At 35.1% G+C, this 26,697-nt stretch overlaps 3 protein-coding genes across 3 annotated transcripts in view; 2 read left to right on the top strand and 1 right to left on the bottom strand.

Moving 5' to 3' along the window:
• The window catches only part of LOC115881290 (protein MTO1 homolog, mitochondrial), a 42,096-nt gene extending 34,673 nt beyond the window's left edge, over nucleotides 1–7,423 (bottom strand). Inside the window, exons 1-4 of the mRNA XM_030898715.1 lie at nucleotides 7,008–7,423; nucleotides 6,837–6,955; nucleotides 4,827–5,031; nucleotides 4,648–4,770 (exon numbers count right to left, since the gene is read on the bottom strand). Of these exons, the coding sequence (XP_030754575.1) occupies nucleotides 4,648–4,770; nucleotides 4,827–5,031; nucleotides 6,837–6,955; nucleotides 7,008–7,209 (649 nt within the window). The 5' untranslated portion in view covers nucleotides 7,210–7,423. The remainder of the gene's footprint in view (nucleotides 1–4,647; nucleotides 4,771–4,826; nucleotides 5,032–6,836; nucleotides 6,956–7,007) is intronic.
• Nucleotides 7,424–9,872: 2,449 nt separating this feature from the next.
• On the top strand, nucleotides 9,873–11,563 carry LOC115881298 (protein saal1). Its single transcript, XM_030898725.1, has one exon. The coding sequence runs from the start codon at nucleotides 10,048–10,050 to the stop codon at nucleotides 11,242–11,244; it is 1,197 nt and encodes a 398-aa protein (XP_030754585.1). The 5' UTR covers nucleotides 9,873–10,047; the 3' UTR covers nucleotides 11,245–11,563.
• Nucleotides 11,564–22,753: 11,190 nt separating this feature from the next.
• LOC115881300 (CTD nuclear envelope phosphatase 1 homolog) lies at nucleotides 22,754–26,457 on the top strand. Its single transcript, XM_030898727.1, has 6 exons — nucleotides 22,754–23,017; nucleotides 23,269–23,335; nucleotides 23,467–23,657; nucleotides 23,719–23,947; nucleotides 25,106–25,247; nucleotides 25,512–26,457. Exons 1-6 carry the CDS (start codon nucleotides 22,919–22,921, stop codon nucleotides 25,726–25,728), a joined length of 945 nt encoding a protein of 314 aa, XP_030754587.1. The 5' UTR covers nucleotides 22,754–22,918; the 3' UTR covers nucleotides 25,729–26,457.
• Nucleotides 26,458–26,697: the final 240 nt, after the last annotated feature.

Here is a 26,697-nt window from a genome sequence, read left to right as displayed (position 1 = left end):
GAGGAAAATCCATTAATATTATGTCTTTTTAGGGCTTTTATTAAAACTCAAGGACTTATCTTTAGCTCTTCATTCATCACTTAAAAAATACTAGCACTATTATAAAAGTACTCTGCAGCTACATTTTAATAAATTATTAACCACGGAATTGCACAGTCAGTAAGTATACAGGGTGACTTTTAGTTACGATGTTCTCTTGGGTATCTCGGAAACTACTGGGATAGAGAGTCGGTTAAATGGGGGAAAGAATGCAGTTTTTGTGGGGGTCATAACTATGCGCCTTTCAGATTTTTGAAAAAGTTCATGGCCTTACTAGACTATTTGAAAAAAACATTTTTTTTTTTTTTTTTTTTAATTATTTTTGAACATGGGTATAATCATATTCCTAATGAGTTGTGTTCTCCGATTTTTTTTTTTTTTTTTTTTTTTTTAAAAATATGTTTTTTAATAGGAAACTCGTAGTTGGCCATGACTTCTAAAAAAGCGCCATTTTTAAGCTTTTCAGCGATATGAGCTTTAATATGTTTTTTCACAATATTTTTTTTTTTTTTATTATTATTTATCTTTTTGACTAATTTCACTTGTTTCTTATGTTGGCATGGTGTGTCTTATGAAGTATGTTGGAACTGTATTAATGCGCGAGTATCTAAATTTCCTTTTTAATGACTTTGAGTCTTTTTTAAAAGTTAAGTCAGTTCACTGGTCAAACGTATCCTGGAAACTGTATATGCAGGAAGTTGAACTAATAATCTTACACGCTTTACTTCATTTGAATCATATTACATTTTTTGTTTTAATTTTTTTACAAATTTTTTTTTTTAAAAATTTCAAAGATTTTGGGCAAATCGATTTTGCTTGTTTCATGGCTAACTATGTTGAAATTAGTCAAGATATATAAGAATTGGCTATAACTCAGTAATTTTTAAAAATAAAATGAAAATCGAAAAGCTCGTTCAAATAAAAATTGCGCTTTTATGAAGTCATTGCCAACTATGTTTACGTTTAAAAACATATGTTTTGTCTCATATGTCAAAAAACACCCAAAAACAAAACCAAAAAAAAAAAAAAAAAAAAAAAAAAAAATTATAACTTTTATCTAAACTTTTTGTTCTAAATAGATTATAATGAATTAGGGACATAAATTTGTTTTTTTTGTTTCTATCTAATTGCATGACATTTTTCAAATCTGAAAAAGGGTATAATTTTGACCCCCCAAACTGCATTCGTTTCCCCATTTACATGACATTCTTATCTCCAGTAGTTTCCCGGATAACCCATAGAGAACACTCTTTGGAAACACCCTGTTATTACACACATTTCAACTTTGTACTAATTAATACTGTTATTATTCGTCATTTGATTACTTTACAAAAGTACTAATCGAACTATCGAAGTTTTTGTCTGTAATTTTTTTGACAAGAGTTGCAAATTTACCGAATAACTTTTGACCAGTCAACTTGCTTAATCGAAACACTGTACGTCGGTTTGGCGGCGAATTAAGGGGATGAAACATGTGCAGTAATTTATGAAATTCCGTAATGACGTCACCAAACTCTTTCATCTGGTTGTTAAGTGAAAGAGAGAGTTAGACAATAATATGTGACGTGACTTTGAACGATCGCTAACAATTTATTCAATTATTTAATTGAACGGGTAGTGTATAGTAAACGCCACGACTGTTTGGGAGTGATTCATCGCTTGCTGAAGTTAGAATCGACACACGCGCGCTATCATTTTACATTAAACGGTTAAATTTTTACCGCGACGTAGGTTTTTAAAGGCCCTAATCATCTACCTGCGCCCCTCCTACTTATTCTAAAAAGTTAGCGTGATTGACAAAAACCTATATCGCCTTTCTTTGATTCGTTTTTGTGCGAATCCATTGGTGTGCTTGCAGTCCAATGGGGCATTCCATTTTATATTTATAACAAATATATTATTTTTTTACGTAAAAGTCTCTAGGTAAAATTTGCTACAGAAAAGGTTCTATTGATTATTTATATGGCCTTGAAAGAACACGGCACTGGAATTAAGTTTTATGAGACCTTGAACAGATTAGTTCGGTGCAGCACACTTATCCTAACGCGTATCTGGTACGGCGTAATGACTTGATTAGATTTCAGTAATTTATTGCTGACCTTCATCTGTCGAAATGTTTAATCTGTTTCATCTGTAAAAATTTCAACAATAGTTACTGGAATCGAGGTCAAGGTCGTTACGCGTATACGCGATACGCCGTTTACGACGATACGCCGTTTTTAGGCTAGTGTGGATGCACCCTCACTGGCAGAAGACGTATGAATCACTCCCAAACATTGGTGGCGTTTACTCTATTTCAAGCTCACCAATGCTCATACTAATAAATATATGATGTGAATAACTTTTACTTACATCTATCCAAACTGAGTCATTCATAAAGGAAAAAGGTAGGGGCGGGTCGTCTCCCAACTGCTTTTCACACCGACTGTAATCTATAGTGTCGGCTTTTAGTCTCGGAGGTGTACCAGTCTTTAACCGTCCCATTTTTAAATTCAATGAGTCTAAGGTATTTTCATTTTATTAAAAAAAAAAAAAAAAAAAAAAAAAAAAAAAAAAAAAAAAAAAAAAAAAAAAAAAAAAAAAAAAAAAAAAAAAAAAAAAAAAAATGTTTTTTTTCTTTATAAAAAAATGTTGCATCTAGGGTTTTGTTAACTTTGGTATTTGCTATTTGTTTATTCTTTGGATAATTTCGTCAAAATTAGCAGACTTAATATAGTAATTTATGTTTACGCGTATGCAGAGAACTCGATCGTTTGTGTATATATATGTATAGACATTTGTTTCTTATCCATTTGCATGACGTTGCAATAACTAATAAAGACTAATTGTACGCACAACACGCCGAAAATTCAGCGGTTGATCAATTTGTTCTAAAGGATTCGTTGGTTCAAATATAACCAACAGAAATGAGGCGTGTGAATGAATATAGGTTATAAGACTTAATAATGAGTGATTCTCTCAAAGCTGCTGATAGCTCTCGGTATCCACGCTGGTGTGGTTTCGTAAAACTATTGGGAATTCTTTATGTCGCTCGTGATGCTACGACATCGGTATTTTATATGCGTTAATGAATGGCGCGACTAGGAATGCATAGTTAGCCTTGCATAATGATAAGAATGCTGTGGAATCCGTAGAGATACGTAGCTTCTCAGGAGATACGGGAAAAGTCCCGCTTATAAGGTTCGTTTATTTTTTTTTTTCTATGTTACGATCACATTGTTGAAGTAGGTAAACTATTTTTTTTTAAATTGCGTTGGTTAGTCTCTGGCGGTAAGCTTTTTTTTAGATTGCACGCGAAATACCCGACCGATTATCGTTTATGCGCATGCGGGTTGTAGAGTTTCAGGGTCCGGCTAGATGCAAGAATTAATTTAAATGTTTTTATTCGATAAAAGCCGATATACAATTTTATATACAAATATATTTTTCTTCTATTTTTTCTTAGTAGTGGTCAAAGGTGAAAACTGGCAACGCTGCAAGCAGTGATACCGTGCCGGTTGCACGCTAGTAATTAATAGGATTCTTTGTACAGTGACATTATTAACTCCTATTTCACTTCCGAATGCTCAGCCAAGGATTGCGGTTTTATGGCATTTGGCCCTTATACGTGCTGAATGTTTAACAGTTTTAACAATTAAACCGGTCTAATTTTCATATCGATGTGTCGCGGCATCACTTTTGTCGTCACTGCGCCTGGCTGTATACAACGAGTTGGAAGTGATACTGTGAATGAATTTGCTTTAAATTTGACGACGTACATCTTATTGGATGTTTCAGTTATTGGTATTGATGGTACACATGCTACGACCATTTTTATGGTCAGTTCTGCGCAATCAAATTTTCTGTGGCACCCTGGTAATCCGCAATGGTGACATTACCTTTGGATGTTTTGCTTACATATTATTTCTTTTGGAATTGAAAATGGTAAATAAAATACATTTTTCTTTGAGAATTCAATTAAGTTCAAAATGTTTCAATTGAAATATTTTTGTCACATTTAATTTTTTTATTCATTTTGATAGAAAAATGTTTTGTCGTTAAAACTTAAAACTAAAAATTTATTACTAGTACGCGAACTGAACTGACGATTAAAAATCAGTTGGAAACTCAAATTTTTGTTCTATGAACGCTAGATTTTTGGTTAGGAATTGCGAATTTTGGTTCTGTGGACGCTTAAAACTTCATGCGCATGCGTCGGACCGTTAAAAACTATTCCTGGCTGCTCAAAAAATATATTTGAGATTAATCCAGCTACCATGTATCGCAGTTTCAGAAAAAAACTTCTAAAATATCCTGTACAGAGTGTCCCAAATTCGAGCCTCATCATTGGGTTCTCGAAAACTAGAAGAGACAGAATCATAAAATGGACGCAATCTAAATTGGCAAGTTGCGCATTCCAACACTCTCTAATACTGATCAAAATGCAGCAATAGAGGTTTAAAAATTCCTTTACATATTTCCAAAGATTTTTGGAAACCGGAAAAAAATATTCACGATTGCATTTTTATTTTTATAGTTAGTTTCTAGTGTCTGAGATGCTAAAGACGAGGCTCGAATTTGGAACACCCTGTACATCTAGAAAGAAATAATATTACTAAATATACTTTCCTATAGCTGGTTCATCGCCTATACGCCCAGCTGGTCTAATATTGAGACCTATATTTATTCTGCCTCTTAAAAATGTCCCTGTAGTTATCACCACGCAGTCAGCTTTTATTTTTGTACCATCGTCTAAAATCTCTCAATCTTGATATTTAAATAAAAATTGCCTACAAACTAAAACTTACTTAACACGACGCCTTTACACTTTGCAATATTTGTATTGTTTTCAGTATGCGAGTGTTCAATTATTAAATCTTCAACAGGGGCAAAAAGGACACTAAGATTGTTGGTATTGTCAAACAATTCTTCTTGCATATGTTTCTTATATAATTCTCTATCTATCTGAGCTCTGTAACCCCAAACTGCAGGACCTTTGCTTCTATTTAAAACCTAAGAAAATTGATATTGTTTGTGTAATAAGAATGGAAGCGATAGCGTACGTCATCAATCAATAAACATTTCTGAAAATATGAAATATGTTGAATAAAACAAGAATTTTCCTATTTTGTTTAAAATGTTCACCAGAGCTGCAAGCTCACAGAAAACTTCTCCAATCAAGTCTTTTTCAAAATGATTTAAGTACTTTTGCTTAGCACTAGCCTTAATAATTAAAATTCACACATACAATAGATTACATAACTGCTTTAAAAAGAACACTTAAATTGCCATGTCCAACTTTAGTAAAAACTGATATTCAGGGTAGAATACATACTAAAGTACATACTTTCTAATACATATATTCGTAAAATAAACCTATTTGTAGCTGACTTTTTGAAATGTTAATAAACATGCAGTGTTCCAGTGGCGGCTCGTCAGGTGCAGTAGGTGAAGGGGCACTTCACCGAAAAAATACTGAAATTAAAGAAAAAACTTCACTGCTTAAAATATTAATTTAGTTTAATATATTTACATGTATCTAAATAATAAAATGGCAATTTTTTATAAGTTATTTACTTTTTTCCGGGCGCACCTCTGCATAATAGGTCCACCGCATCGTTAATTCCGGCCGAAAAAGTAGCATTAAAGACCCGCACGCGCCTACAAGCCAGAAGTGCAAGTGAAAATGTTTCTATTTCTGAGCCAAGCGGCTGCACGGTTTCCATGGTAACGTGACGTCGGCCTAGCGGCAGAAGTAAATCCCCCCGCCCCGAAGTTTATTATCGACCGATGTGAATGAGTTTTTGGTTTTGGGCAGTTCTCTTCGCTTTCCTTTTGTTCAGGAAATGCGTGACGGGGGCGCATAATTTATGCATTTATTCTAATATTCAGCTACTTCGGCAAGTAATTAACCGTGTAAAGACTTTACATTGTTGTTGTTATTTATTGTTGTTTGTTAATGGCTTTTGTTGATTTAACTTGTTAATTTTTGGCGATTTTTGCTGTTTGTTTTGTTGTTGTGTTTTAAAACTCTTTTGTGTTAAAAAATGAACCCAATTAATGACTTGGTGTGTAATTTATTGGAAACTCCCTTCAGACAGTGGACAGATGAAGATAAGAGGGATAAATTGCAAAAAAGTAATAAGAAAAAGTGGTAAATCTTATAATATTAAATTTAAGTCTTCCTGGTTTTCTGATTTTAATTGACTATGTAGTAGTATTGTTTTATAAAAAAATTTTAAAACTCTAAATATAAAAAGAATTCCATATGGATCCAACTTTATGGTGGACACTGTATACTTATAATGTTTATTATATTTAATTTAAATTTAATTATATTTTCACTGGAATGCAAAATAATGTGTTTATCGAAAACTGGTTGTATCTCTTTTTTACTTAATGCGTTTGAGCCCAAACTAAAACGAAAATATTATAGGTATTAGTGTATAAATAATAACAAAAAAAAATATTGACAAAATGGTGAATGCAGCAAAAATTTTTCAAATATTTTAAAAAATGTTGACAAAATGGTGAATGCGCCAAAAAAATTTTAGGCGCGATTTAAAAAAATAACTCTTCACCTAATTTTTTACCCACGAGCCGCCACTGCAGTGTTCAATGCAAAATGGTCAGATTGAGTTATTTAGTTGTCTTTTAGTTACCCTTTAATAGCATGTAGTAGAGATAACTTTATTTTTGTAAATGATAAACCATACATTACACAATGTGAAAATATGAGGAATGTACCAAAGTTATGCTGCAGCCACAAAGATACTTTACTATATAGTAAAAATATGAATAATACCAGTATCACTAACTTTATATTGTATCCCAGATAAATCGCATATTCTACCACATACACCATCCAGAGCATCAATTTCACGCATTAAATGACCCTTCCCAATTCCGCCAAATGAAGGATTACAAGACATTTCACCTAAAATATGAAAACGTATCATCATGTCTTTGATGCATTTTTACAACTTTACCAACAGTGTCTCTTTTATGAGTTATCAACAAGGTTTTAGCTCCCATTCTTGCAGCTGCTGCACAAGCCTCACTTCCAGCATGTCCTCCTCCTATTACCACTACATTGTAATTAGTATCCTTGGAGAAATAGGATAGTTTCCTCATTAAAATACTATAATGTTTTAGATGACTTTTTAATCCGTGATATTTTAAGAACTCCATGATAAAGACCAAATATAACGACAGTATTTCGTTAACTTACTAACAAATAAGAAAATTAATTTTCATAGTTAATTCTAGATCGTAAAAATCCAATAATCCTCGATGAACTACAAAACTACCTCAAACATTTCAATATTTTAAATCACATTTTAAATTTCAAAACATTTTTATTACATAACCTTACTTAATTATGTCACTGTCACTCGTTGCGCCATTGCTACCAGATTGGGCGATTTATCACAAATTGGGTGATTTTGGCATTGCCCTGGCGATTTCAATTTAAAAAAAATTGCAAGTCGCCATTTGAGCGATTTGGGCCACAAAACTTGTGACACCAATGAATCAATGCATACCTAATATTTTAGAGTATTAATTGCTTTACTTATTTTCATAAAGGTAAAAATCGCAATTACATAAATCCATTGATTTGTAATTTGAATCCTTTGTTTGAATCACATATTTATTTGTCCCATTCTGTTTGTAAAAACTTTATTTTAAGTCTATGGTAAAAACACTTTATATTTGAAACTTGAATTTCTTTACCTCTGAGGGTGCAGCCACACTATCCTAAAAACGGCGTATCGGCGTAACGGGCGTAATGACCTCGAATGGATTTCCAGTAATTCTATTGGCTGAAACATTCATCTGTCAGAAATTTTACCTGTCAAATTCATCTGTCAAAAATTTTAGCCAATAGAATTACTGGAAATCGATTCAAGGTCGTTACGTCGTTACGCCGATACGCCGTTTTTAGGATAGTGTGGCTGCACCCTGAATGTTTTTGATAAACGGATTTTGGTGTGTGGATCCGGTGGCTGACTTTGAAGCCCATATTTGCTGCATTTGATCATCGATACTACGCAAGCGCACATCGTCGATATTGCCAAATTGCAGTTTATTTTCGAATTATTTGCAGTTGAAAATTTTCTTTTGAGTGTTAATCAATAATAATACAAATTCTCTAATTAATTTTATAATTTCAGATTTATCTTGAAAATTGAATATATAAAATTGTAATACTAATAACATTTATTTATATATTTACATTAGAATTAAAAATTATCATTTACGAATTTTTTCTTAATGGTTTTAAACTTATTAGAATTATTTTATTTCTTTCAAGTTATTTAATTTCTAGTTATTTACAGGCAACAATAGTTCTGATTATATGTATTGATGTATTGAACTTTATTGAAGTACTACCATGACGAGTCTTGTAGAACAATACATGTCAATGGGAGATAGAGGTAACATTTTACCTATAATGTTACTAATATAAAATACTTTGATTATAATGTTTGTATCATAATTTCTTAAAAATATCAAGTTAGTGGATTAATAGCAATTTTAGACATATATTTTATCAAGAGTGTGGTGATAAGACTAAAATAAGCTTTATGTTTTATCTTTTTCTCTTTAGAAGGGAGATGGTTTGTGTCGTAGAATGCATTACAGTATTTAATATCGTGTAGTTTGATATTATTTTCTTAATTTACTGTAATTTTTTGTTTCCTATAATGCCAAATCTTGACAATATGGTGAAGGTTGAGTTTTTATCTTATTAGTTTTATACCTGTGTTTATACAAGACCAAATTAAGACAGTTAGTTTGTGATTTATATTAAGATCTTTCTTATAATATTTGTTATGTCTTAATCTTAATACTATATTATGCTTTGTCTGGAAAATAAATGTTAAATATCTTAATTTTGCATATCCTATTCCATCTTTCCATTAGGAAAAATATGGTTTATAAATCATATATGCTAAGAAAATCACATAAATTAAGTAAGTAAGAATAGAGAAATCTTAAGGTAGCAGAAAAATTAATGCAATATATGTATAAACAGAATTAAACAAGGGAACTGTTAATGTTGCTGAAGCTGATTCTACAATTTTAATTACGGAGGCTAAAAGGCCTTTTAAGGCCTCCGTAGTTTTGATGGAATGTTAAAAAAACTATTATGAACATGACATGAAGCAAAACATTTAAAAATTAAAAAAAAAAGAAAAAACTTGGACACATCCCTTTTAATTTCCCGAATTTTTAATAAAGCCCTTTTTAAACGTAGCATAATAATCTAGAGCAATTAAATTAATTATAGGAATCTAGAGTTTTATTTCTATTTAATTTTATTGACTATGAAAATACATAATAAGCGTTCACGTGTTGTGCGAAATATTAAAATAATAATATAAATAATACCGCGTAGTATGATTGAAAAAAAAATAGCGGCAGCGATGACTATAAAATGAAGATCGCTGTCATTTTATATGGGAAATCGTCATTTCCCAGTCAACTGGACGCCGTTTTTTTGATCACACGGTATATATTGACAAAAAAACACTGAAAAGAATATATTTGTTTTCTACTGAAAATAATTCCAAAATAATTTGCAATCTGGCAACATCGAAGATGTGCGCATGCGTAGTGTCTGTGACTATATGCACCAAAAACTCGTTTCAAGGTCAGCCACCGGATCCACACCATTACCCGGATTTTTAACCGAAAAGACAATAAAGCCGGTGGTACCAAGCCGGTATACCATAAAGCCTTCTTTTGCATGTTTTTTTAATCTTTTTACTGGGATGAAAAAATTTGGTGACTTGTTTTATTTTGGCATACTATCTGGAATCTGGCATCTGGCAACACTGCTTTTTGCCCATATGATTTGGACGTTTGTGATTGACATAACCTCAAACAAAAACAAATGTTTTTGTTATTGTTCTTAGTTCTTATCTCTGTTCTTATGTTCTTTATTATGTTAAACTCAAAGTTATACATAATCTTACCAAAACATAATTCTTTATATTTATCATAAATAATCGCGTGTTAATAATGGCAGGTAGCAACGTAAATTCTACTGATCTGGACCAAGACACTAGAGAGAAATTGAAAGGAGATTGTATTGGTGATACATTGTATAGTGAATCTTTCGTGCTAAAAACTCTTCTCAAATTATCCAATGTTGACTGGAATGAAGAACTAGAGCAGGATTTATGTTTTTTATGGGATATGACACTGGAGAAAGAAGTATGCCAATATTTGTTTCAGCTGAATTATCCAGCATTAGCTTGTTCGGTGATATCACAACATACAGAGGAGCGCCTATTAGAAATTATTGTTGGGATTTTAGCTAACATTCTAATGGCTGATTGTGATAGAAAAATTGACGATAGTGAAATTCAAATTGTTTTAAATTCTCTTAACTTTTCTGACCCAACAATACTAACACAAGTTATGAGATTTATAGAATCAATTGCTTACTATGTTCCTGAAAAAATAACTTTAATCGGCGAAGAAGAATTAGCAAAAATACAATTCATATTGAAAAATTCAGAGAACAATTTGTTACTGATACAAACTTTTCAGACTTTAATCAAATTAACGGATAATTTTAAGTTAGGTGAAAATTTTGTTACTGCCGAACTTTACAAAACAAGTGTTATTGGGTTTGATACGTTAATTAATATGGAGTCTGATGATTTTGAAATTGATACAGAAGAAACCAGTATGGTATTAAAACTATTCTTACATTTGTTAACAAATATATGCTTTTATGTAGATAAATATAATCATGACAATGAAATTTCAACTTGCTTAAACAATAGTTCAAAAATCTATATTATAATTCATAAAATACTAAAATATTTTTCTCATGAAAATAATTTATTTCCCCTATCGATGAATTTTAAAGAGTATATTGGTTCATTTCTAACATTTTTTACGACACGTGATATTTCTATCACTTCATATCTTAAATTTAACACATTTAGTAAAGATTTCTCTTCAATTTGTAAGATAATTAATTTATTATACAAATGCAAAGATGAAGTGGAAGAAAGCTTTGATCTAGTTTTAGAATTTCTTGCTTATTTCATATGTTCAATAGACAAACATACAATATTAACTGAATTGCAGAAAATAGAGTACAAAAGGGGAATTGTAGTTCTTAACTGCCTAAAAGAAAGCTTGAAGACGTCTAGTTTTGATATATCAGAAAATCTAAAATATTTTTTCTTGTATTTTAAATAAGCTGAAATATTATGTTTATAAAATAACTAACTGTTAAGATTGATTTGTATTACATATTAATACAAAAACCTGAATAAAATATACAGGGTGTCCTAATATTCCGTGGACATAGAGCTCCTACTTGTTATAGAGCTTACTCCTTGTTGGACACAATTTACCTCTATATAAAAGTGCTACGTTTGTCCGCTACAGAGCATCAAACTAATAAAATAAACACATTTTTTCAGATATTTTAAGAACCGTTCACAGGAACCGTTCTTCTGATTTGAATGAGATTTTTAGTTATTATTTTTTTTTAATGTTTGATGCCCTCTAACGGACAATCGAAGCACTTTCGCATAGAGGTAAATTGTGTTCATTTTGATCCCAAAAATACGTAGTAGTTCTATGTCCACGGAATATGGGGACACCCTGTATAATATTTTTTTCTGAAAAACTATTTCTATATCTGATCTTTTAAATGTGTATAAGTATTCAAACCCTTTGCACAGTGGCGGATACAGGAGGGGAGGCCCATGGGGCCCGGGCCCCCCTAAAATCTATAAATTGGGTTAAATATTAGGCTTTTGGGTTAAAAATGGCGCCCAAATAGCATATTCTCATCATATTCTACATTACTTTTTATTTGCCCCCCCCCCCTAAAATAAATTCCTGTATCCGCCCCTGCCTTTGCATAAATATTCGAATTACTCTTCTGAAAGATATGTATAGAAATGCAATAAAAAGAAAAAATGAAAATGATACCAATAGGTACTTTTTGAGTTCCAATCAGCAATAAAAGTTGTGATTTATAGAAAAATGTTCATAGTTTGAAAGGAGCTAATAAGCTCATTCTCATTGCTTAATAATTGTATCTTGAACAGAATATTTTATTCCGAAGTGTAAATACATTAGTATAGAGAGTGAAAAAAAAAATTACGGGAAGCTGATTTTTTCAGAGTTTGTCAGCGACTGTCTTCTGAGTGTAAAATTAACAAAATCGGAAATTTTCCCCTTGCGGTTTTTGAGCAATAGGGGTGTTTTTTTTAAACTACTACAACAAAATAATTAGACGCAAATTGTACATTATTGTACATTGAACATTCTCTATAAGTTCACCCAATGATTTTTTTTTATAAGTTTATTATTTCCGGACTTAGCGGCCGTTTCATGAGCCCTTTGGGGTGGTTTTCAAAAATTTTTTACAGCAAATTGACCCGTATGAAAGTTGTTTATAATAAATGGACAAGCAACTTTTCCCCATGAATTTTTTTTGTAGCTTGATTATTTTTGGAGATAGTGTCCAGTTCATGAGCAAATTAGGGTAGTTTTCAATGTTACTCTTTTTTCAGTAAATGCACCCTAGGAAACTCGTTCAAAATAAGAGTACATATGTTTGCCTTATGAATTTTTTTTGTAACTTGGCTATTTTTGGAGATAGCGCCCAGATTATGGACAAGTGGTTAAATGTGGTTAATTAAGCTTTAAATATCTTTTTTTTTCAGGAAATTCACAAGTGCTATTGAAAATATTCATTCACTTGATGAATTCCATGTTTTGTTTTAGGGAAATAAATACATATCATAGGGAAGTTTGCATGTAATTTTAATATGAACACCTTTAAATTGGTAAATTTGTAGAACTAAACAAAAATTATGAAACTACCCCAATTTGTTCATCAACTGGACGCTATCTCCAAAAATAATGAAGCTACAAAAAAAAATCATGAGACAAAGTTGCTTGTCCATTTATTATGAACAACTTTCATACGGATCAATTTGCTGTAAAACAAACTTTTTGAAAACCACCCCAAAGGGCTCATGAAACGGCCGCTAAGTCCGGAAATAATAAACTTATAAAGAAAATTTCACACCTCTACTTTTCAACCAATAACATGCTTTAATGTTGACTAGTTACCATGGCAACTGAAAAAATTTCCGGAAATTTTTTCGAGGCGCCACGAAACTTTAGTGGAAATTTTTTGACAGTTGAAAAGGTAAACATAAGATCTACAATCATAATGTGAATAAACTACAATGTCTATATATTGAAATATTACCCATTTGAGTTTTAGCATTTGATGTAACTAATTAAAAATATAATAATATTTGTTAATATTATTAACAAATTGAAATTATTTTAAAATGTCATGTTGGATTAATATTTTTTTTTTCAAATTTAGGTGTGAAATTTTCTTACCGAATACCACGCAAGCTTAAATTATTCCTGGAAATTTTCTTTCGGGCACGAATATTTTAGGAAAATTATCCCTCGTCTTCGACTCGGGATAATTTTCAAAATATTCGTGCCCTCAAAAAAATTTCCGAAAATAATTTAAGCTCTTATGATATTATAAGTGAAAATTCATTAGGCGAACTTATAGAGAATATTCTTATGTACAATTTGCGTCTAATTATTTTGTTGAAGTACAGTTTTAAAAAACCACCCCTATTGCTCAGAAACCGCAAGGGGAAAATTTCCGATTTTGTTTATTTTACACTCAGAAGACAGTCGCTGACAAACTCTGAAAAAATCAGCTTGCCCGTAATTTTTTTTTTCGAATGACAATTTTATTGGATTATAATAATCTTAAAGAAAATAACATTTCTAACTAGATATGATCTGTAAATTAAAAGGTTAATTAAATAATACATCAAATATAAATTATGTTTTTTTGTAGAGCCCTCCCAACCAACTAGCGCACACCGCTATTTAACAAGGGGAATTTCGAAGAATAAACGATTCTAAAGTACCTATAGATATACAGGGTGATTCAAAAAACATGTACCATCTCTCGTGGGGAGATTCCTCACGTAAAAATAAGATTTATTTTTCATATCAACATACGTCCGATTCTGCTTTGTTTCGTAGCTACAGGGTGTTAAAGTCTTAATAATCTTTCGATCTATTATAATTTTCTTCCAAGTACTTTTAGTGATTCAAATGAAATGTTGAGAATAAAAGTTACTCTAAGTGCTACATATTTTAATACTAAAAAAGTGTCGATAAATTCATTAGGGACGTATACATATATGGAGTATCACTGGAATATATTTAAAAAGAACGTGCGCCACTGACTTTTTTCTTTTGATATAAAAAGTGTGTGGGCCGTTTAATACCAATTGAAAGTTATCTCTTGATATTTTGTCGAATTCGGCCTCCTTCATGAGATAAACGCAATTTTATTAATCACAATTTATAATTAAAATAAAAATAAAATTAATAAATTATATATTTTACCTAATTTATTATTAAATATTATTACTATTAGTCCAACCTACAGAAATTTCAAATAAAAAATAATGGTATTGTCAAGAAAAATGGCGTATCCGCCAGAAATTAAAAATGTATTACTGGTTGCCTGCACAACCGCAACGTATCCGCCAGAAATTAAAAGACTTTTTCAGGCGCCATCTTTTAGTCAAGTCGAGAAGTAAGGGAATCAGACAATGGAATTGTCTGGTATGAAGAAGTACGCTTTCGAGAGTGGGGAAATTTCGAGAAGCAGTCAATAGAGTATATAAGCCGGAGCCATCGACAACTGAGGGGAGTTTTGAAATTTGAATATACCGCGTGGAAATTGAAAATCGGACAATTTGGTGAAGGAATCTTATAAATAGTTAGTTTGTTGTGTGTTATAAGTTAATAATTGTGTATAAAGTGAGAAAATAAATTCGTTAAGTATTTTATCGTGAGTTTAAATTAGTGGACCCACAGGAATCCGTAACAATTGGTGTCAGAAGTGGGATTCAAGAGGATTTTAAGAAGAAATTAAGTGGATTGGAAGATTTTTAGACCCAATTAGAGTATTTTTATGGTTGGTACAAGAGAACAAGCGAAGAAAATGGAGGAAGTAAGCAAGTTATTGGGCGATTTTATGGAGAATATGAGAAGAGAGAAGGCAGAAGAACAAGAAAGACTCCGTAGAGAAAAAGAAGAGGAAAAACTACGACGTCAAGAAGAACAAGACCAACTACAGAAAATGCTTATGGAGAATCAAGAAATTAGACAAGAACGGTTGGAGAAAATTGTAGAAAATCTAGAAGTGCGTCGCCAGAAAGATAAACAAGAAGAACAGGACCGGCTTGAGAAAATTCTGGAAGGCTTAGAGGCGCGTCATCAAAAAGAAAGACAAGAGGAACAGGACCGGATCGAGAAAATTTTACAAGGTTTTGAAGTGCGTCGACAAGAAGAAAAACTTGAAGAGCAGGACCGTATCAAGAAAAGTTTCGAAAAAATGGAAAAAAAGCAACAATCAATGTTGGAAGTACGTTGCCAGGAACAACAGAACCACTTCCAAGAAGCTGTAGAAGATCTGGAGGAGCGCCTTCAGCAGAAGATAGAAAGATTGGAGATGGACCTACAGAAGACCAAGGTACAAGTAAAGACACCTGGCGTTCAAGGAACAGCGAACCTTAAGGCCCCGACCTACGATGGACAAACGACATGGACAATGTACCACCGTCAGTTTGAAGCAGCCGCCGCTGCCAACGGATGGACTGACCAGGAGAAAGCAGCGGCACTTGTCATCGCGCTGCGTGGCCCTGCCCTGGAACTGTTGCAAACTATTCCTGCAGCCCAACAGCAGGAATACCAAACTTTGGTCGCTGCACTGGACAGAAGATATGGCGACCAACATCGACGCCAACTTTACCAGGCCCAGATCAAGACACGCCTGCAGAGGTCCGGAGAGAGTCTGCAGGAATTTGAAGCAGACTTACGTCGGCTGGTCACCTGGCATATCCAGAAGCACCGGAAGGGTTTAGGGAGGAACTCGCCGCCCAGTGTTTTATCAGCGGATTGAGGGACAACGAATTACAGAGGGCGCTACAAATATCACGATTTTCTACCAGCAGCGAAGCACTGGTCAGGGCGCTGGAAATAGAAGCTGCTTTTAGCGCCATCCCTAGACCGAAAATAAGATCAGTAACAGTCGAGGAACAGCCCGAGAGTACCCACAGAAGTTTGGAGGAGATGTGTAAAAAGTTCGACAAACTATGTGAGCTACTAATAAACAAAGGAGTCAACAACACCCAGACAGAGAACCATAGAAGATCCCAGGAAATCAGGTGCTATAGATGTGGCAGGAATGGCCACATCAAACGGGATTGCCGCGTTCAAATCCCGTTCACCATCCAGAGAACGTAGGCACCAGGAAAACTAAAATCAGTCAATACTAAGGGGCGAGTATTGACTGGGAGAACTAGAGCCCCAGGATTTTTTTCCATTAGGAGTCTAGGAAGAACCGCTGACAGTTTGGTGATCGACGGAAAGTCAATGGAAGGGAATTCGAATGACTGTGGACACTGGCGCTATGGTATCGTTGGTGCGGGCTAACTCAGTGCAAGGATTGAAGCTGATGCCTCTGAGAAGAAGAGTGTGTTTACGTACAGTTACCGGGGAAATGGCCGTTGTACGGGGAGAGGCTATCGTCGAACTGAAGTTAGGAAATTTGAAGTTTCAGCATAGCGTCTTAGTGGCAGATATTGAAGATGGCTTCATCTTGGGCATGGATGTGATTCGTCAACATGGATTTTCGTTCGATCACCAGAGAAATATCTTAAATATTGGAAATGAAGAGTTTATGTTATCTCCAGACGAGGGACCAGGAAGAATGGATGTAAGATCAGCGGAAACTGTGGTGATACCTGGTAATACCGAGAAGATCGTATTCGGTAAAGTGGAGAAAATCGCTGGGTGCTGTGTTGGACTGGTACAAAGTAGCGACAAGAAACAAGATAGGTACTTAGTAGGAAAATCATTGGTGAACACCGACAAGAATATACCGATCAGAATTGCGAATGTTTTCCCAATTGTGTCAAGATCCAAAAGGTGACAAGATAGCCATCTGCGAACCTGTAAGAAGTGTCACCCGATGTGATGAAGTGTCGTCAGCTGTTACACAAAAGGCATCCCAAGAAACACTAAAACATCTAGAGCAGCCATGGGATCACCTAACATCTGAGGAGAAACAGAAGGCTAAGGAGTTCCTGCTAAAAGCATGGCAGTATTTTTGAGAAGAACAACAGTGGAAGAACGGATTTTGTGAAGCACCGGATTAATACTGGTCATGCTCAGCCGATTCGACAACGTCCTAGAAGGGTGCCCCTTTCCAAACAACAAGAAATGGAGACAATGGTAGATAAGATGTTAGAAGATGGAGTAATCGAAGAATCATCAAGTCCATGGTCATCTCCTGTTGTTTTGGTGACGAAGAAAGATGGTAGTACACGATTCTGCGTGGACTATCGGAAGCTCAATGACGTCACTAAGAAGGACAGCTACCCACTGCCACGTATAGACGACACGTTAACCACACTGGCAGGTTCGTGCTGGTTCTCCACTCTCGACTTAAAGAGTGGATACTGGCAAGTTGGTCTAGACGAGGAAGACAAAGAAAAGACGGCTTTTTCTACAGGAAACGGACTATATCAATTCAAGGTCATGCCGTTTGGATTATGCAATGCTCCAGCCACTTTCGAACGTCTCATGGAGGTGGTGTTAAGAGGATTAACTTGGAAAACGTGCTTGGTTTACCTCGACGATGTATTGGTTATGGGAAGAACTTTTGAGGAGCATTTGCGAAATTTAGAAGAAGTCTTTGGCCGCATACGGAATGCTCACCTGTACTTGAACCCGAAGAAGTGTAGCTTATTCCAGCGACAAGTGGAATTCTTGGGTCATGTAGTCTCGGCAGACGGAATTTACACCGACCAGAAGAAAATCGCTGCGATCAAGGATTGGCCTAAACCTCGCGACAAACATGAACTTAGAAGTTTTCTGGGTTTATGCACCTATTACAGAAGATTTGTCAAGGGATTTGCCAATATAGCTGCACCCTTACATAGACTTACAGGTGATGAAGTCGGCTACGAATGGAACACCGATTGTGATGTAGCCTTTGGAAGACTTAAGGCGGCTTTATGTTCAAGTCCTATTTTAGCCTACCCACAACAACAAGGGAGGTATATCCTGGATACCGACGCCAGCAACATCGGCATCGGTGCAGTGCTATCACAAGTGCAAGATGGCGAAGAACGAGTGATAGAATATTACAGTCGAGTTCTATCTAAACCAGAAAGGAATTACTGCGTTACCCGGAAGGAGCTGCTAGCAATTGTGAAGGCAGTTGATCATTTTCATAAATACCTGTATGGCCAAGAATTTTTAATTAGGACAGATCATGCGGCTCTCAAATGGCTTATGGAGATGAAACAACCTGAAGGTCAAATAGCACGATGGCTCGAGAAGCTCCAGCAGTATCACTTTACCATCCAACATCGTGCTGGAAAGATGCATGGTAACGCAGACGGTTTATCCAGAAGACCCTGTCAAATCGATTGTAAGCACTGCAGTAAAACGGAACAACGTGAAATTACTGTCATGATAAGGAGTTTTAAGCTTGGAACCGATGAACAGTGGACGACGACACAATTGAGGAACGACCAAATGGAAGATCCAGACATCGGAGCAATACTACGGCTCAAGGAAGGTAACGGCGAGAGACCACCGTGGCAGGATATTGCAAACAGAGGGCTCGTTTTCAAAGCTCTCTGGGCTCAGTGGAATTCACTGGTTATTGAGAATGGATTGTTAAAGCGCACGTGGGAAAGTGCGGATGGCAGGACAGTAACAACTCAGTTACTGGTACCAAGAAAGAAAGTTACCCAGGTATTGGAAGAAATTCATGGTGGTAAAACTGGAGCCCATCTTGGAGTAAACAAGACCTTGAGCAAGCTGAGAGATCGTTTTTACTGGGTGGATTATTGCGAAGATGTCAAGAAATGGTGTCGACAATGTAAAACTTGTGCAGCCAGCCAAGGACCAAGCACTCGCTCTAGGGGAAAAATGAAACAATATAACGTTGGACTGCCATTCGAAAGAATCGCTGTTGACATTGCAGGCCCATTCCCTGAAACGCACAAGGGCAACAAGTACGTTTTAGTAGCGATGGATTATTTCAGTAAATGGCCAGAAGTTTTTGCCATTCCAAACCAAGAAGCATCGACTGTAGCTGAAGTATTGGTCAATAATGTCTTCAGTAGATTTGGAATTCCCTTAGAGCTTCACACTGACCAAGGAAGGAACTTCGAGTCAAGACTGTTCCAGAAGATGTGTGATCTGCTTGGTATTCACAAGACTAGGACAACAGCTTTACATCCGCAGTCTGATGGGATGGTCGAAAGATTCAATAAGACCATTGAAGAACACCTCTCGAAAATGGTGGCCGAACATCAAAGAGATTGGGATCAACACATACCGCTGTTCCTAATGGCGTATAGAAGTGCAGTTCACAACACCACCGGACTTTCACCATCGAAGATTTTATTTGGTCGAGAATTACGGTTGCCTTGTGACTTGGTGTTCGGATCACCAGACGACGGCACCACAAATGTAGAGGACTACGCGGATGAACTGAAGGAAAGGTTAATGGAAATTCATAAGGCCGTAAGAAGTAAGATTACGCTAGCCAGTGACCGGATGAAAGCTCGTTACGACCTCAGAGCCAATTCTACGGGATTTCAACAGGACGATATGGTATGGTTATATAACCCACAGCGCAAGAAAGGGAGGTCCCCAAAGTTAACTCCAGCATGGGAAGGTCCTTATACAGTCATCAAGAGGATAAATGATGTTGTGTACCGGATTCAACGCAGCCCTAGAAGTAAGATGAAAGTAGTTCATCTGGATCGATTGAAGAGATACCAGACAGGAACCTTGATCGGGACGATCAAATTTGAGAAAGGGGCAATGTCAAGAAAAATGGCGTATCCGCCAGAAATTAAAAATGTATTACTGGTTGCCTGCACAACCGCAACGTATCCGCCAGAAATTAAAAGACTTTTTCAGGCGCCATCTTTTAGTCAATTCGAGAAGTAAGGGAATCAGACAATGGAATTGTCTGGTATGAAAAAGTACGCTTTCCGAGAATTGGGGAAATTTCGAGAAGCAGTCAATAGAGTATATAAGCCGGAGCCATCGACAACTGAGGGAGTTTTTGAAATTTGAATATACCGCGTGGAAATTGAAAATCGGACAATTTGGTGAAGGAATCTTATAAATAGTTAGTTTGTTGTGTGTTATAAGTTAATAATTGTGTATAAAGTGAGAAAATAAATTCGTTAAGTATTTTATCGTGAGTTTAAATTAGTGGACCCACGGAATCCGTAACAGTATTTAAGATAATTACAAAAAACCTAATTTTAAAAAGTTTTAACATCCCTGTAACTCTAAAACTATGCATTTCCATACACATTAATGATGCGTTTAGACTTGAGCACGCACGAGCTGAGCGTGCGCGCACGGCATTTGTTCGCGCTCTCCGCTCCGTTCAAATTAAAAACTTATTTTTCGACGAATGAAGTGATCCATTTGTGCGCGCACAGCAGAGTTGTGTCGGCGAAAATAATGGACGACCAAGAAATAGTCGAGGCTGCAGTCATTGTTATGCACAGCTTAATTATTAAAAAGGAGAAAAATCGAAACATCGTCGCTGGTGGCAAACCCTAATTTTTAGAAATCGATACAATTTACTGCAACAACTTGGTGTCTGAAGAGGGCTATGATCAATTCAAAAACTTTACAAGAATAACCAGACCCGACTTTGAATATTTACAAAATTTAATAACACCAAAAATTACGAACAAAAGATACAAATTTTAGAATAGCAATTGCATTAATATCGACATATTCAATATTAATTTTATTTACAAGATCTTGCCATGCGTTTTTTTTATTTTTTAATAATACAAACAAATAATGTTTAACATCCCATAATATAGGCAACTTTTCATATTCTTCAATTAATAATAACGAAGATTCATTGATCCACTCCATAATTTTAATAAAGAAAACGAAAAAAAATCACACACGAACGCAGACAAAACAAATTACCGGTGCAAACTGAGCGTTCGGGCACACATAAAATCCCTTTGAGCACGGACCAAAAACCGACACCAGACGGCTCACGTTCGCGGCTGCTCGCGCACAGACAGATTCAGAATGAGCGTGCGCGCATAGCCGTTTACACTTGAGCATTTGCGGAAGATCAGTGCGTGCGTGCTCAAGTCTAAACGCACCATAATATGTTTATAGGAACTTTTTTTCATATTTTTTGATAAGGAATCAATGAGTACTTATTTAAAACTTTCCCAAGTTAATGATATTAAAATTTTTAACGCTTCGCCCTACGTGGGAGAAAGGCGCGCGATTCGGGCGGTGCGAGCGACGCGTATTTATCAAACGTTTTCTTACGGAGCTGTCCTACGTAGGAGATGCGCGCGGTGTCGTAAAAGCAACCGTTTACGCTTCGTCCTACTGCAAAAGCTGCTTTGGAAATGTTTTCATAAAAATATTAAAATTTTCCATAGCACTAAATTTACAGCGATTTGTCAAAAATACACATTTTTCACCCCGTAACTCCGGAACGGTAACAGATATCGAGTTGCGGTTTTTACCAGTCATGTTTTTAATAAAAAAACATAAGCTCCAGACACCGATATTAGTTTCCGTCTATCTCCTATTGAAAAGGCTGTATCCCTTTAAAAGTGTCCAATTTGGCCCGCCCTGTATGCATAAAATATTGGTTTTCGAAATATCTAAAAACATTTTTGTTTCTAGGTGTAGGTGTAGGTCATCTAAAACCTGATGGTGTAAATCACTAAACACTTGTAAATTAAAACATTATATCTACATATTCGATAATTTGTGTTATTTAAACAAAATCGGAAAATAAATGGCATCAGATGGTTTTGAAATTACGATCGCTGTCATTTTTTACTACTTATAATACCTACTTGGGTAAAATTACCCCTACTTGGTATTTACAAGCACGAATTTAATGAAAATAAAAATGTTGTCAACGGTCAACGGATATACCGTATGATCGAAAAAAAAACGGCGTCCATGCAGTTGGCTTGGAAATGAATATGACATCACAGCATGACATTCCCCATATAATTTTACATATAAAATGACCGTGATCGTCATTTCAAAACCATCGTTCACGCCGTTTTTTTTTTCGATCACAAAGTATTTACGCATCTTCACATGACGTTTTTGTTATATTTTTGTGCGCAAATTTATTATAAAATTATTGAATTTAAATATAACATAAAATAATATGTACATATATAAAATAAGTTGACTAGTACCCAGGTTTAAATATTTTAAAGTAAATTTGTTCAAACAAATCAAAATAAGCTGTATCATAAATACCTCTACCCCATCTCTATCCTTCATAATTATAAATAACTTCAAAATAAATATAATAATAAACTGATAATAAATAAAACAGTATTTTTTATTTATTATAGTATCAAATCAGACTCCTTTTTCTTCCGTAGCAGCGACTACGGCGACTAATGACCAATCCCAGTGACCCTAGATAATAAAACGCTCTGATTTTTTAGCAAGCTCTGCTCCTTGCTCTGCTCCAAGGGCTCCACTCTACAAAAAAACGCGCTCATTATAGTCATATGTTTTACTTCATGATCAAAAATCCCAACCGTCATATATCAAAATGACAATTGACAGTGGGGGCCATTTTAATGGCCGTCAATTATCGGTGTCGGTTTGTTAAGAAATTAAAATGTAAAGTTTATGTGTAAAACTGAGAGATTTTGTGATAATATTCTGTCTTAAATAAAAGTGTTAATTTGCTTGACGAAAAATTTTGTGGAACTTATACTTTCCAATGTGGAAGCAGTTGGAAATGGGGCTTAGAGCATTCTTGCTTTTAGCCTCAAGAATATGGACCTGTTTATGTTTCACTTTGAAAAAACAGACCAGAGCTGTAAGTAATCTTTATCTAAAAATACACTAATATGAGCTGCAATATCTTTTTCGTTGAACTTTCTATTTTATTCAGAATGCGCTCAATAATTTTATTTATTATTTATAGTAAAATACAAACACGAATATTATTTATCCAATATCAAAAAAGCTTTTCTGTATAAACCTAAATAAAGGCAACTTTTTGGTTTCAAATAATATTTTTGGCAACTTGAAAATTGGCAATAGTCCAATTAAAAATTATTTTTTTAGATAATCCAACACCAATCTGTAAAGTATGACTTATTTCCTTTATCCCCTTTATCAAGGCATAGATTAAGTAAGTATATAGTTATCAAATTTAATTTTATCAGTTATCTCACAAGAATATCAATTTTTTTAGATATATTTAAATAATAAATAACATATCTGAAAAATGTGTTGTATGTTAATTTTGAATTAATATTTTAGGTATAGTTAGACGTAAAGTTTTAGTTCTTGATTTGGATGAAACTTTAATACACTCACAACATGATGGAGTTGTCAGACCGACTGTACGGCCAGGAGTTCCTCCAGATTTTGTTCTAAAAGTTACAATTGACAGACATCCTGTTCGGTTTTTTGTCCATAAAAGACCCCATGTGGATTTCTTTTTGGATATTGTAAGTTCCTTTATCTTGTTTCCTAAATTATTGAGCATTATTTTTTTTTGGTATATTTCAGGTTTCACAATGGTATGAATTAGTTGTATTCACGGCAAGTATGGAAATTTATGGAGCAGCTGTTGCAGATAAGTTAGATGCAGGTCGAGGGATTTTACAAAGGCGTTTTTATAGACAGCATTGTACCCCAGATTTTGGATCATATACAAAAGACTTAAGTGCCATATGCAATGATCTCTCTAGTGTATTTATCCTGGATAATAGTCCAGGAGCTTATAAAGCTTATCCTGGTAGGTATGATGTTCTATTTTAAGAGGCATGTACAGGGTGGTCTGAATCATATTTGGGAAACTTCAGCATCATATTCTGCAGATAAAAATAAGAATAAGAGTTTGTATAAATGTATGTCCTAAAATGCTTAGTCTCAGATACAGGGTGTAAAAGTTTTATTTTTATTTTGATTTTTTTCTAAATAATTTATAACGTCGTCATTTTATTTTATCTTTGCAAGTCTCTTGGCTTCATCCAGACCTTAACCTATAGACACAATAGCTAAGTCGTCCGCGAAGGCTATCGTGTAGACGCCACTGGGTTGATTGATGGCGAGGACTGGATAGTTCAGAAATTATTTGGAAAAAATCGAAATAAAAACGAAACTTCTACACCCTGAATCTCCAAAACTAAGCATTTTAGGATACACTCTATATGAACTTTTTTTGAAATTTTTAAGAATGTCAATTATCAACTTGTGTATAGTGCTAATAATAAATTGCAACAATTATTAGGTAACAAAAGGATAAAACACCTCCACTAGAAAGGTTGGGTATTTATGAAATTTCTTGTAAAGATTCTAATCAGAAATATGTTGGGCAAACTAGAAGATCAATATTAACTAGATTTGAAGAACATTTAGCTCAGATAAGATATGGCAGACCGGATAAATCTTGCCTTGCTAAACATATTGTTGATAAAGAACAATGTATAGATCTTAATAATTTAAAATTAATTAAACAAGTCTCAAATTACAGGCAATTAGATGCATATGAAAGCATCAGAATTAATAAATGAAAAGATAGTATGAACAGAGACAACGGTCAATCCTTCAAGTTCTTTGTTCCTACTACTCTAGTAGTGGAAATCTACCTATTACGCTCAGTGGGGTCTGACTCGGTTGGCTAGATCTTGCCACGCCCACTCGGTACCCACTGAGCGAGTATATAAACGCTCAAATTGTACTTTTTAGATTAGTATTGGTCATCTGCTGATGATGCTAACATGGTTAGCGAAACGCGCGTCCAGTAAAAGTGTTTTGCTGTATTGTGGTGATTTAGTGTTTTATTTTGCTATTTTTATCTGCAGAATATGTCTCCCAAATAGAATTTGGACCAACCTGTATATTTAGTCAGTAAAGAATGAGTGAAAATATTATAATATTGGTTAATTTTTAGATAATGCTATTCCAATTAAGTCATGGTTCTCGGATCCTACTGATATGGCACTGCTCAATCTCCTGCCCGTATTAGACGCATTAAGATTTACCACCGATGTCCGGTCTGTCCTGAGTCGCAATCTACATCTGCACAGGCTCTGGTAGGACTTCATCATCTTTTCTTTAGGCCAGCTGTTTTAGTTTAGAATTCCATTAGGCAAGAAGGTGAGTGCTGGTGTTGCCGCACGGAAGCGGACGGTTTTAGGTATTCGGTAATATTTTTGCAAGGAATATTGTAAATACTTGTATTTATTCGATCGCAGAACGTAAAAATATTAATTTACCTAGTGTACATATCATACATTGGCGGCAACACTGGTACTCGTTCGTCCTTCGTCCCGCTCATTGACTTGCGCTCTTTGCAGCGGAACTGGAAATTCAGTAGCGCTGGGCCCCGCACGATCTCGACCCGCAGAGAGTGTCAGCGCTAAGCCCAAGAACGAACTGGACAGTTTGGCCGAAAGCGTGGTCGCTAGAGTTGACGAGTCAGCCTTGGAGCCGGCGGCGGCCGAGAACGATACGGCCGCGAGCCCGAAAGACAAGAGGTTTAAATCGCGAATTCCGCAGCGCATGTGCAATTGACGCCAGCGGAAATAGGAAAAGGGGAGGAGGGGGGTCGTGAGCAGGACTGGTGGCACTAGGCTAAATCTGTGAACTTAACGTAGACAATGTTTCTATGGTCATTTCGAGTGAGATAAGCTTTATTTTCCCTTGTAAAGTGTAATTTTTGTATATAAATTTCATTAATATTCAATAAAAGATGTATGTTCTACTAAATTGGACATAATATGGCTGTTTTACATGTTGCAAGACTTCCTGCAAGCTCTTGCAGTTTACTTTATATGTTGCAACTCTATTGCGATCGTTGGTTGGTGGTTGCTTAGTTAAACAGCTATTTGTTCTAAAGCTGTTTTGCGGTGCAAATTTCCAGCGCAATTAGGTGGGAAAACCACTAGGCTATCAGGTAATCCCGTTTGTTTTTTGAGAATATATGTTTTTGAAAGTTTCACTGCTTATTTTCGAAAATAAAAAATCTCCAAATAAATAAAATAGTTCCTTCTACGCTGGCATTATCCGGCTGCGTACCCCCGTGATAACGTAAAAAGTTTGTCTTTAATTAGTTTACACATGGCACTTTAAAGTAGGCGAACTTCGAGAAAAATTCACAATATATCACTCAACAAATCAAGGGCGACGGCCCAGCTACGTCGAAACACCGGTTACCATTAGAACACCAAAGTTAAGCGACGTAAGGCGATACTCGTGGATGGACGGGTGACCGGTTCGAAACTCTGTATCGTGCTGTTGTCGAATAAAGGCAAAAGTGTAAAATCTATTGACACACACTGCTCATTCACGTCGGTTCGAGGCCGAATGAGATCGGATATCTCGTGAGTAAAGAGTCGATTTAGACACTTGCCAAGTCGGTAGGCCATTGACCATGATATGGCCGAGGATCGCGGTTCGGATTCCGCTTAAACAATGTAGGCCCCGTCCAGATTAGCCCTGGCAGCAAAAAGGAGACGTTAATTTGAAATCTTTACTCAACAA

Source organism: Sitophilus oryzae, unplaced genomic scaffold (assembly GCF_002938485.1).
Source record: "Sitophilus oryzae breed Bouriz unplaced genomic scaffold, Soryzae_2.0 scaffold_1712_pilon_pilon, whole genome shotgun sequence".
NCBI classification, from domain to species: Eukaryota; Metazoa; Arthropoda; class Insecta; order Coleoptera; family Curculionidae; genus Sitophilus; species Sitophilus oryzae.
This window is presented reverse-complemented; position numbering and strand designations above follow the sequence as displayed.